Source organism: Anas platyrhynchos, chromosome 2 (assembly GCF_047663525.1).
Source record: "Anas platyrhynchos isolate ZD024472 breed Pekin duck chromosome 2, IASCAAS_PekinDuck_T2T, whole genome shotgun sequence".
Taxonomy (NCBI): domain Eukaryota; kingdom Metazoa; phylum Chordata; class Aves; order Anseriformes; family Anatidae; genus Anas; species Anas platyrhynchos.
The window spans coordinates 93,845,396-93,857,833 of NC_092588.1; the positions used below are offsets into that span (position 1 = coordinate 93,845,396).

A 12,438-nucleotide genomic window follows, 5' to 3' on the forward strand; every position below is an offset into this window, starting at 1 on the left:
ACACTGGAGTTTCCCTTTGCTTTTTTCACAGTTCATGCAGGGATGATTCTGACAAGCTGCTTGCAGGTTTCTCATCTAATGTCACACTGCTTGCAAGCATATAAGCAGCAATACAATAAATCATAATCAGTGCCTGTAGGATTATTAGAGGTGAATTAAATAAGCATGGAAAAATGTTGCTACTGTAACACTTTAAACATTAGCAGCATCTAATGTCAAGTATTTTCTCAGATAAAGAATGCTTGCAAAGAAACATAAAATACAATATATGAGGGGAATTTCAAAGGCTCCCATGACATCTAGACATATTTCTACTGAAAACAAAGAGGTTTTAGGTGTCTAGACACTATTTTTGTTTTTGCAAATCTACACTGTTTTGAGAGAGACATCATATAAATTACCTACCACCCTACACTGACAGATTATTTCCTGCTACACTTGATTTCCACAACTTTCCTGGCTCCTGTTTAAAACATATACAGGGTATTATTCTACAGCATAAAAGATCTCGTTAGGCAACTTTTGATAAAAGTGTTAGCAATTCAAGTTTAGCTGATACAGACTTTGGACATTTGGACTATCTCCTGATAAGGAGAATGGATCTTCTAATATCCCTGTTAAAAAAGAAGAGAAATCATTTCCCACTGAGCATATATAGATGTGATAATGAGCTTAGTTCACATGGAGGCAGACTGAATAAGCAGAGTGGTTGCTTCACTGATCCCTAAAACTCAGAATCACTCTGTTTATGTCTGGTCTTGCCTTGCTCCAGCCTGTCCAGACAAACTCAAGGGGTATTTGTTCCCACTAGCCCTCCATTTTGGCCCTGCATCTGAGCCAACTGCAGCTTTACAGTCAGAAGACCAAGCTTCCCCAAAAATGCCACACAAATCAGGGTTCTGTGTATTTTGCATCTCTCTCATAGAATCCTTAACAGAATTGTACTTTAATGATTAATGTTTTCTTCTTATGTTTTCTAAATGCAGAGTTCAGTAGAGTTGGTACAGTCAAATGCCTGCTCCTTTATAGTGGAAAAAATTTGTGCCTTTTGGGAACTGAAGTATATACATAGAATCCTAGTAAGGAGGGTCCTCGTTTTCCCAGCAAGCATATCACAGACCTGAAGGAATCTTACGTCTCAGCTCTGAGGGTGTAGGCCATCAATTTAGGCACTGGATTAAGCTTATTTATAGATTAATCTCTCTGTCAGATACAGTTGATTAAGCCTAGATTGTTCTAGTTCAAGTTGCAACTTGTCATTTACTGTGTACTTACTACAATAGTGTCATCGTCTTCTCTGTTAGCAGAACCACAGCTCACCAGACTAAAGAACTATGTTTTGGCTACTGAACAAGCTATGGAAAAAATGCCTGCCATACCTTCTGCATGATGGTTGTGGCCAGCTCTTCTATGAGGTCCTCCTTGTGTTCTTGCAAGTAGCAAGCCTCGTTCTGCTTGTCCTGCATGAAGACAGTTATCTGTAGATGCTAAGATCACATAAAAATGGCCTTTCCACAGAAATTGTATAGATCAGAAGGTGGGTAATATGCTGTACTGTGGGAAGAAATTGCAGGTACTTACATCATGCATCACCTTCTGAAACACAGCATACATCTTGAATGCAAATTTGTAAAACTCATACCTAACTCTGCAGGTGATGCACACTTCGTCACTTTTTTTTTCCTTTCTCTTTTGTATCTACCTGTTTTCATACTACTACCCGAATTAAAAACATGATTGTTCTGTTCAAATTAACAAAATGTGTTAGAAAATGTTACCAGACTGTCACTGTAGGTCTCTGCCTTAGAAATAGCTTCTTCCACTGCTTCCTCTGCAACACGTAAGGCCACAGCAAGGGTATCCATCATGCTGTGTCCTAGGTGAGGAAAAAATTGAAATCACTGTGTTCATTATATACATGTATTTTGCATAAAGAACTGCAAAATTCAGACCAATATTCTGGACATATTTTCAAATCTCAGTTTGTTCACGGCTAAATTTATTTCCTCAATCCATAACCATGCATAGCAAAATAAACACCTTAAGAGAGAGCAATATATCTCAATTTCTATTTAACTTGTTAAATTTAGATATTAAACATGATAAAACACAGTATTTCTAAGCTGTTTATCTTAGAATCCAGAAAAATAGTTAGGAGGAAGTCATAGGAGAAAAATCCATAAGCTTCCTATAAACACCAAGAGGATATCAGAAAAAGAATGAAAAAAATATAGGAAAGAAAGAGAGAAGTAGCAAATAATGAACATTAAGACAATCATGTTAGAATAAGCATGTAATATTTGGGCTAGTAAAAGCAAGAAATCTGAGCAAGGTTCATGTGAACACAGAGGATTTTTAGTATCTTGCTAAACATTTTAGCTAAAAGACTATTGGATCTGTAAACAAGACTTATCAACACTCTAGGCTATTTGTCCAGTAAGTCAGAGTGTAAGGACTGAGTTTTAATTGAATGAGTTTTTAGCAGTGTACCTTCTGTCTGTCTGTAGAATGTAGAGTCACTGCCACAAATGCTTCCTTCATTTTCAAAGCTCCCTTCAAGAAAACCTCCGTCTGCTCAAAAAAAAAAAAAAAAGACAGTACCATGAGTTAGTATAAGAAATACCCATTCACAGCAAGGATATTATTAGATTAGAATATTCTCTTAAGGTACAGTGGCACCACACACAAAGAGGGATAACCATATATTTCCTCCTACCTTTTTGTATAAAGCATGATTGCAGCCATTTTTGCCAAAAAAAAAAAAAACACCACACTGCTTTTATATGAAAGCCCTAGAAAATTAATTGTACTGTAAACGAGAGAAGAAGCTACTAGAACATAAAACTTACATGGTGAAAGTTAAGTTTGCGGAATTTGCTTTTAATATGGCATTTGGGGTTGAAATTGATTATATATTTTAAAGGGCAACACTGTATAAATAAGCTAAAACCTAGACATGTATACTGGCATATATCTTCAAATGGAACAAAAGATTTACCTAATAGTCACATGAAGAGTAGAAGAAAGTTATCAATGACATTTAGACTCAAAGGCCTTCCTCAGAAAAGTCTCATAGATCAAGCACATGCCACTCCAACTCGCCATTGCACTGTTCACAGTTCCACTCAGGGACAAATTCAGTTAGAATACGGCTTGAGGAAAGACAACGCATTATAGTAAAGTTCTGAAGGATCCATCCCCACAATTTTTAAGTCCTCTGTCCTATTTCCATTCTGACTGGTATGAACATTCTTGCCTTTACACATATTTGTGTATTGGCTGTTAAAGAATCTTCTCTAGAAAAATGAATTGATTGCAGAGACAGCAGAAAGACTAATATATCAGAATTTAATGCATTACTCATTTCTTCCTAGAAGTTTTTATGCCAATATTCATAAGAAACACCTAGGATTTTCACTCAGGATTAGAGAGTCCACTTACCATCATATAACTTCAGAAAAAGACAAATTAAATACTACATAAAAATTGCAGTTGTTGTAGAAATTTTGAAGGAATTACATTAGAAGAGTATCTGGTCTAATAAAGCCAGTGAAATCTCAAACATTCAGCCAGTTGTGCTTTGATTAATTCACTAAAATTACCACTCTGACACAAAATACCATTTCTTCTAATCTATTTTACATCTTCAATTACTATTACAGGGTTTTTAACACAATAGTTCAGGAAGGATTGTGTCTCTTCATTTAAAAGGGTGCCACCAACACAGCATCATTTAACCATTTACAAACATAATCAAAATAAAATGTGGCCTGTTTGAAATCTTTAAGAAAGCAAAGCCTTAAGTGAGGACAATCTAAATTTTGGTCAACTTGCATATATAGAATGTATCCAATGTTAACAAAATTTTGCTTCAAATGCCATGAAATATGTTCTTAAGCCAAATGTTGAATGCAAGATTATTTTCTTATCAATTGCCTACTCAGAACTACGATAAATTCTGGGACATGGACTAGAATGCAAACTGCAATTTACTTTATGGACTGAAGATCACAATTCTGCTGTTAGAAGCAGTGGCATAATTATCAGTGGCATAATTAAAATTAAATATTCTTTGAATTATTAAAACAACTCTCTAAGGCACTTCACCTCTTTTTCTCTCTCTACTATGATATTTCTGAAAAAAAATATAACCTTTAAGTTATTTTTTGAAATAATCTCAGAATTTTCATTGGTTTAGCTCGTGTGTTAAAGTAGGTAAACTAATAAGACATGAACACAGCTGTTCTTACCTATTACATCAGGACAAACTCCGCTTTCCAGTCTATGCTTCTTGTATAAGTTCTTCAGGACTTTGGCACTTCCAAAACACTTGAAGCGGCTCTTCACATTATTATAGTACCAATCCAGAGACTGGGTCCTCAGGAGCCTAAAACAAAAAATAAACAACATATTTGGAATGATTCTACAATAAATAAACTTAACTGTTTACTGTCCATTTATATCAAAAGAGATCCTTACAGCGTTAGAGCATAAAAATACTAACTTCTGAATAGTTCTTCAGAGTTTGTATCTTTTATGTGTCTGGTACTAGAACAAAAAGTAAAGGCAATTACTGAGCAAATATCTGCTTGGCATTACTCAAAGTTTTGTTTTGTTTTGACTATTATCAAAACAGTTGGTCTCCCCTGTTACATTACAATTCCAACACTACAGCCTTTTGAAAAGCATAAACAAGCTTTGGAACTGCACAGGAAGGTTTTAAAAATAGCCTTTATTTCCACAGATTAAGACATAATGCAAGAACATTAGCCCACTAGTACACTCAAAAATAAATTTTTCCTAAAAGTATTATAACTGCTTTTATTTATGGAAAACATTACGTTGAGGACCTCAAAGCAGAATGAGAAAGAGAAGCAGGCAGACAACTTTTGGGAGGTTGTTCTCACAACTGCGGTTTGGTCTGTTACATCCAGCAATAAGCATCACTGATGTTAATAACCTAACCTACTAGATCTGTCCCCAGAGCTCGCACACTTTTAGAAAGCCATGAGATACTGTTCAGCTCTGTATTCTTTTCTACCTGGCAGAGGGCACTCACTTCACCTCTTCAGTGGTTGGTGGTGGAGCATACGACATATGCCCAGGAAACATAACCACAGGTTACTGCAGGGAAAGCCACAGCACACCCACGTGTTTCCTATAGAAGGTGACAATGGATCCTAAACATCTAAGCTGTAAGGTCCTACCTGTAAATTAAAGCTGATTTACCCAGATGCCTGCAGGAAGGAGAAATAAGCTTGAGCCAGCAAATGAGAGTTAATTCTGTGCATTCTCTTTCCTGTCTGAGCCCATTTGTTCCTCTGCATACTGCCACAGTTGTTTATTTTTAGTTAATTTACTGCACTTACAAGTGCAGGAACCAAGATATTTTGATATGACATGAAAACAATACAGGCTACTGTCCTGGTTTCAGTTAGGATAGAGTTAATTTTCCTCCTAGTAGTTGGTAGGGTGCTATGTTTTGGATTAGGATGAGAGGAGTGCTGATAACATGCTGATGTTTTAATTGTTGCAGAGCAGTGCTTGCACTAAGCCAAGGACTTTTCAGCTTTTCGCTCTGTCTTGCCAGCGGGCAGGCTAGGGGTGCAGCTGGAGCTGGGATGGGACAGACCCAGGACAGCTGACCCAAACTGGCCAAAGGGGTATTCCATACCATGTGACCTCATGCTGAACAATATATAGGGGTGGCTAACCAGGGTGGGGGGGCCGGCTGCTTGGGGCATTGGTCAGCGGGTGGTGAGCAACTGCATTGTGCATCACTTGTTTTGTACACATTATTATTATTATTTATTATTAATATTATTGTTATTATTATTTTCCTGCTTTAATAAACTGTCTCTATCTCAGCCCCCGGGCCTCACTTTGCCATTTCTCTCCCCCAGAGAGGGAGGGGGGAGGGTGAGCGAATGGCTGTGTGGTGCTTAGCTGCCAGACGGGTTAAACCACAACAGCTATGAAGGCAATTCCCCCCTTGTACTAATTACTAAAATAGAGGTCTTAAACCTAGAAAGCCCATGAGCTTGTTATGTAATTAAGCAGAAATGATGCAGAAGAACTTAGAAATCAAAATGCTGAGGTTAGTGACCAGTGTCAATATGCTAACCCCTGCAGAAATTATGTTACTGTCAGTAGTGCTGGACTCTCATCACTTCCATACTTGAAGAAATTCAACGATTTAACTCCATTTATTAAATCTGGGGCCTTGGGTAAAAAAGCAAAACACAAAACCCAGTCTAACCTTTAGATTTTTCTTCAGGGACTCTGGACTTTTCTTTATAAAATGAAAAGCATATAAAAATCCCCAGTTTTTGTTTAACATATGCCATTTCACAAGGAAATAAAGTCTCACCTTTTGTGAAACTAACAGGGTAGTTCTTACTCAGCACTAACCTTTAAGAGATGCTCAATAGAGACCAAGTATGCAGAGCAGAGGTTTCAGCTAAGTGCTTCCAGTAAATCTCTGGATTTTTTGATTGTCAGTATGGTTAAACAGGAATATCTGCTTCATGTAAAGCAGAACATCATGATCTAGTCCATTCCTCTGTCACTACTGGAGAGTGTTTAGTAGCAAACAGCAGTGATAAGAAATGTGTGCCTGTGGTGCTTAGGGACATGGTCTAGTGGTGGACTTGGTATTGTTATGCGATGGTTTGACTATGATCTTACAGGTCTTTTCCAACCTAAATGATTCTATGATTCTATGCATAGGTCTGTCTGTGAAGCGGAAGATTTCTGAATTCCTGCAACTCTGCCACTAAGGAACCAGTTATGATCAGGAATCAGGTCCAGAGCAGGGCTTGGCAGCTGGCACATCAATGAATCCATGAATGGAGGCAAGTTGCTCTGCAGTTTTTTGGTGTTTTGAGAGCCTACCTCCTTTGTTGGCAGGAACTGTGTGCTTTCATGTAAACTGTACCAGAAGGGAACAAACACTGTCTTCTGCTTGCTGAATTTGATTCCACTTAATTCCATTTTGTCCACTCAGTTTCTGCATGTGCTAGGAGCATAATATATCAGTCAATATCATGGAGTCACAATCATTACTATAGATATAACTAAATTTGGATAACTGGGCTGGAAGAGGCTTAGCAAGAGGTATTAGCCAGGAAAAATGCTCTTCTGCCCCATATTTTTTCCCCATGTTACCAAGTTTTCCTGGGTCTTATCAATGCTGTTTTTGTAAGAACAGAAAGCTAATAGCACTGTTTTCTTAAAAGGATGATATGGTGCTTTGCAGCTAACACAATTTAAAGGTAGGCTCTGTATTTGTAATAAGAACATTTTCCATACTTGAACATTGGGAGAGTAAAATTGATAAGAGATTACACATCTCAAAGAAACAATGAAAGAAGACATGCTTGCTTCTTTATACTAGCTAATCTGGTATAAACAACAGGGTTGGGAATTTTTTTAAACTTCCTCTTTTCTGCAGGATTAACACTTTGTGAGTAATCTAATTATCTCATGCTTCTCTCTTATATGTTGGAGAGCTACCAACAGCTCCAAATCTATGATTCTGTCCTGCATACATTTTACAGGAGATTGTAAAGTCTCTTCTAAAGCTTTTCAGCCTCTTAACTTTCAAGTAAGTCACAATGTGCCTGCTGACTCTTCCTGGGAAGAAAGGATTTGGAGAACAGAGCAGTTCTTGTTATAGATACTAAAATAAAGGGCCCACTCAAAAGAAAAATAAAAGCATTTTACCCTTGTTTCAAAATCCTTTAATATTGACCTCTATTTTAAAGTCATGCAAAAGAACAGCAAAGGCTGTTCCATGAGGCCAGAGTAATGAAAGACTATGCCACTACTAGCATTAAATTGTAAAAATTTAACGCTTCCCTTATGACCACTAATAGAATGTGTGCAAGTTCTCTCCACAAAATCAAATTCACACAGAAAGGGTATTAATTGTATGCATTTTAAAGAAGCAGGAATAATTGAAGCTATTTCTCTTTATTTCCGTGCCACAAAGACTGCTATGTCTTTATTTTTAAATACCCTTAAATGCTAAGGACAGTCTTTGTGTTACATAATATTACCATGTAGCTGAGTTACATTTTGACATACTTTTCGCAGTGGGGAATACTGTGATTTTAAAATTCTGCTTTACTGGAATGTGTGAAAGCTAAGCAGACACTTGTGCTTTAATAACAGAAAAACTTGAATGAGTATTAAAAGCCCCAGCCTTTTTTTTTAGTGTACCAATTTGCTTTAATCAAGTAGCACCACAGGAGTAATGGATGAACTCATGCAAAATTTTTATAAGCAGGAATATTCCATGAAGTTTTCAATACATTTCTCACCTCCAGCTCTCAACCACTCAATTTTTAGGCTTCTCCTGAGGAAAAGAGTACACCAGCTGTGCTGGGGAGTGAGGACATGAACCATATCTGTCCTTATTAGTGGTGATCACAGGAAAATCATGTGAAAGACTCCACTTGTGATTACAAGCATTCACTAATCAATTCAGAGGATATTGTTTAGCAACTTATTTACCACTTTATTTTTTTCTTCTAAAATGTGAGGTTTTATCTGGTCTGAAGGCTGTAGGAAGCTTCTGCAGTAGATTTTCTCTAAAAGGTAGTACCAATGTAATGTTCACGACCTTAATCTCTACTTATAATGCAAGGTAAACTACAAGGAAGCAGTTTTTAATGACATTTTTCCATGAACTTTGTGAGAAGTTTTCTCTCAAAGTAATTCAGAAGAACTTGTCTCTTTTTGACAGGAAAAATTGTTCCTTCAAATCATTTCTTCTTGTTTAGCTCATTCCTCCCCTCCCCTTACTAGTCCAGCACTGCATTTACTAGTAACAGATTTAGGGACACGGTTGTGATTTTCATTATTAACTCCATTTTCAAGGGCTTATAACATTGTGATGAAATTTTCCCTGTGGTTCTTACTTCATAAAATAATAAAGAAATAATGAAAAGGATCCAATAGCAGACCTACGGAAGTGATATCAGCCATATAGAAGATCTTCATAAACCAGCTGCTAAATATTCTTGAATGGGTATCTGCACTGGTCAGCCCAGAAACACAGACACACAGCAGCAATTTCTCAGGCAGCTGATGATCAACTCACACCAAATCAAGCTCACAAGAAGCCAAATAAAACAGCTGCTGAAAATAACTTCAAATAACTTCTACCTGGGGGGAAGGATTTTAAGAATTGTTACTCTGTGCTTCTCGTGCTGTGTCCACTTACAGCAGAGGTCTCCATGTAGTATATACAATGTCAGATCTCTCCTGACTTGTGTTTAGCAATGGTCTGGATTCAGTCAGGAAGGGAGTTGCTTTACAAGTCTTGCACATTTTCATTTTTGTGGATATGGTATTTTTTTTTTTTTTTACATTAAGTAATCAAAACTAAAAAATAAAAATAAAAAAAGGCAAAACTGAAACAAAATGAAACAAACCATAAAAAAAATACAACAAACACGAACAAATCCAGCTTTGAAATATAGAACAGGACTATCCAGAGACCAGAACTGCTGCTCTGTGGGAAATTCCAATAGCAATGCAACCATGTCAAATCAAAAAAACAATCAAAGTTAAAATGGCAATCACAGAACCTCATACACCAACTCTATCCTTCTACTGTCCTCACACAGGAAATGAAGCTCAAGATCCTCATTTCCATTTCCCAGGCACTACATGGTCTCAGCCTGAGGCCCAGAGAAACAATTAAGATTTAGCCTGTCACTTCTTATTTAACCAGTTTTAGAATAAACTTGCTTCAAACTCAGCATCCTGTAGTATTCTTTCTGTGCCAACAGCAATATTTCTTTCTTTTTACTTTTTTTTCCTTGCACTGATATTTTAGGGCTTATAATGTACTGGAACTAAAGTATTTCGGTTTCTTTCAGTTTCAGTGAAATCAAACTTAATTCTAGGTTAAAAATCAAATATACTGCCAGGGTAAAGAATACAACTTCATTTTCTTTTCCTTCAGGATGGACCATTACTGTAGTACACAAGCACAGCACATATGAGTATCCTGCCAACGCTTAGTTCCCCGAAAATCAGACTTAAAAACATAAATTGAGAAAATTCAGCCCCCAAGGTCCTGAACATGAACTTCTACACATCAGATTGAGGCCAAGCTCCTGTCATTCCAAAGAAGGATATTATGTTTGCACATACCCTGTCTGTGAAAGGCAGCTTGTTCACACCTCAAGAACAACACCTGCTAAACACGAAGCCCAAAATGCTGCTGTTAACTCTTTATGACACTTCCTTCCCAAACTTAACATTGAAAACCTATTTCCCTATTTCTGTTTTCCCTTTCTTTTCATTAGAAAGTGCTTCTCTTTACGCAGCTGATTAATATTACCAGTCAGCCCTGATGAAAATTAAGTAAGATGCCACTGGATATTTGAAACCAAATTGAAAGAAGTTCAAATCCAAATGCGTGTCTAAAGCTGGAAAGCTCATATTCCCAAGATGGAACGCTTGACTTTTTAGCTTCAAAAAGCTTTTTATGAGGGTATCTTAAATTACAGGATACATTCATTCTATTTGCGTACGATCTACAGGATTTATTTTATGATGTGGAAATCACAAATATACAAATAAAAATGTTGCTACTGAAACAAACCTTCCCCCATAAACAAAAGGAAAGATTTCACTTTATCGGAATGCATTTTCCCCTAGAAATTTCATTTCAGGCAAAATTCTGTATTTTTGTTTTTCCCCTATCTTACTTTGCCGTAAAATACACTTCAGTATCTCAACATTTTTTCAAAGGGGAGAAATTCTGTATCCTGGTCACCCCTGTACTGGATATTTTTAAGGCAAATAACAAGAATTAATCAATATGCATCATTAGCAAATTTATTACACTCATATGCATGCAACATGCTAAAGCAAACATTACAAATGTATTCTTTGTATCTATCCATTGAAGTAAGGCAAATTTCAAACAAAAAAAAATCATAAATAAACTTCAGAATGCAGAGAGCAAGATCAAAACACTCTCAGGAAAATCTGATCATTGAACTTTGCATTAATACTAATGAAATGAAATTATTTTCAGTCCAAATATAACAACTAAAACATAACAGATACCAAATGAAACCATAGAACATTAAGCAATTTTGATTAGTTATCTAAATTACCTAAGTGAAGGATTTTCTTTCTGCAAACTTCATTTTTAATCCACAGATTCTTGAAAAACAGCTGAACAAAAAATAAGCGAGGTCGATGCAGCATAAAAATTTTCACAGAAGAGATGCAAACTCCACTCCATCAGAAAAAAATACCAGAGGATAAACCATGCAAATTAATTCTGTAATCCTGATTAGAAAAATACCCAGGGCTTTTAATATAGAGCTAAAGAACACCAAAAAGACAACAATCCTCTGCTTTAAGGTCTGTTTCTGCTCTTGTGTTGGGAGAAAGCTGTGAACAAGCTGCTGTGAAATGCCAGCAAAGATGAGAAGAAACATCACCATGTAAATTCAAAGAGAAAACAGAGCTCATTTCAAGATTATTTAAAGAAAGAAATTTTAAAAATAAAATAAGCCAAAAACCCTAAAACTTTGATGGGTAGTGAAGAGATGCAATTTCTCATCTTTTGTAGCGGTACTCTCTCCCTGCAAGCCCAACTTGTGCTAAACTAGGCTGTACAGCCTTCTTCTGGGAATTAAGTGCACAATGACTCCACCACCTGCTCCCTGAGATTACATGTATTTGTAGCTTTTCAACTCCATAAGCCACACTACAGCTTAAGAAACATGCTGTTCAACTGGAGGCACTGCTTTCTTATATATATACATATACATATACATATATGTATGTATGTATCAGTATATATAATGTATTATATTCACAGCAGGACCATAACACATCCAAATCCAAGTCTCACAAGCTCCTGAGCTGGGGGATATAAAGAAAGCATTTCCTTGCCACCCACCCAGCCATGGCAAGGAGGAAAAATGAGACGGAGTGATGCTGCACTCCCCAGAAAGCAAAGCACCCAGACACAGTTTGGATAGTTATCCTGCACAGTTCAAGCAAAAAGATTTTCTTGAATTACAGTGGGAAATGGGCTAGATGGGAATAGCTGGCTAGTCCTAGAAAGAACAGCTCAGCCACCAGCTGCACCTCAGCAGCTCTTCCCAGCATGGACCAAGAGCATGACTTGGGCAAGACTGAGGTGAGGGTATCAGATGCTGTGCAATGGTGCTGTCTGTTACTGCATGCCAGTGAGCGTCCTGAACATAAAGTGTGTGCCTACTGAGCTTTTTACCATTCTTTGCCTTTAGCTTTCTCTGTTTTGTGCTACTTGTGAGTAGAGCTCTCTGATTAAGATGTAAAAACACAGGACATTTTTTTTTTAAAATATAATTTCTTTTTTCAAACCAACTCAAGTCACCACATTTAAAATGCACATTTTTCCCTTGTGTGTTTTAC

General features: G+C 36.9%; 1 protein-coding gene across 13 annotated transcripts in view; it reads right to left on the reverse strand.

The window, feature by feature from the left end:
• MYRIP (myosin VIIA and Rab interacting protein) overlaps nucleotides 1-12,438 on the reverse strand; it is a 217,822-nt gene that overhangs the window by 53,235 nt on the left and 152,149 nt on the right. For 12 of the 13 annotated variants that reach the window (XM_038173970.2, XM_072033194.1, XM_072033193.1 and 9 more), the window contains 4 exons: nucleotides 4,251-4,387; nucleotides 2,491-2,571; nucleotides 1,779-1,876; nucleotides 1,380-1,460 (listed from right to left, as the gene is read on the reverse strand). In XM_038173970.2, the coding sequence (XP_038029898.1) occupies nucleotides 1,380-1,460; nucleotides 1,779-1,876; nucleotides 2,491-2,571; nucleotides 4,251-4,387 (397 nt within the window). Of the gene's footprint in view, nucleotides 1-1,379; nucleotides 1,461-1,778; nucleotides 1,877-2,490; nucleotides 2,572-4,250; nucleotides 4,388-6,894; nucleotides 6,916-12,438 lie in introns of those variants that run through there. The other variant, XM_072033195.1, reaches the window with a different exon arrangement.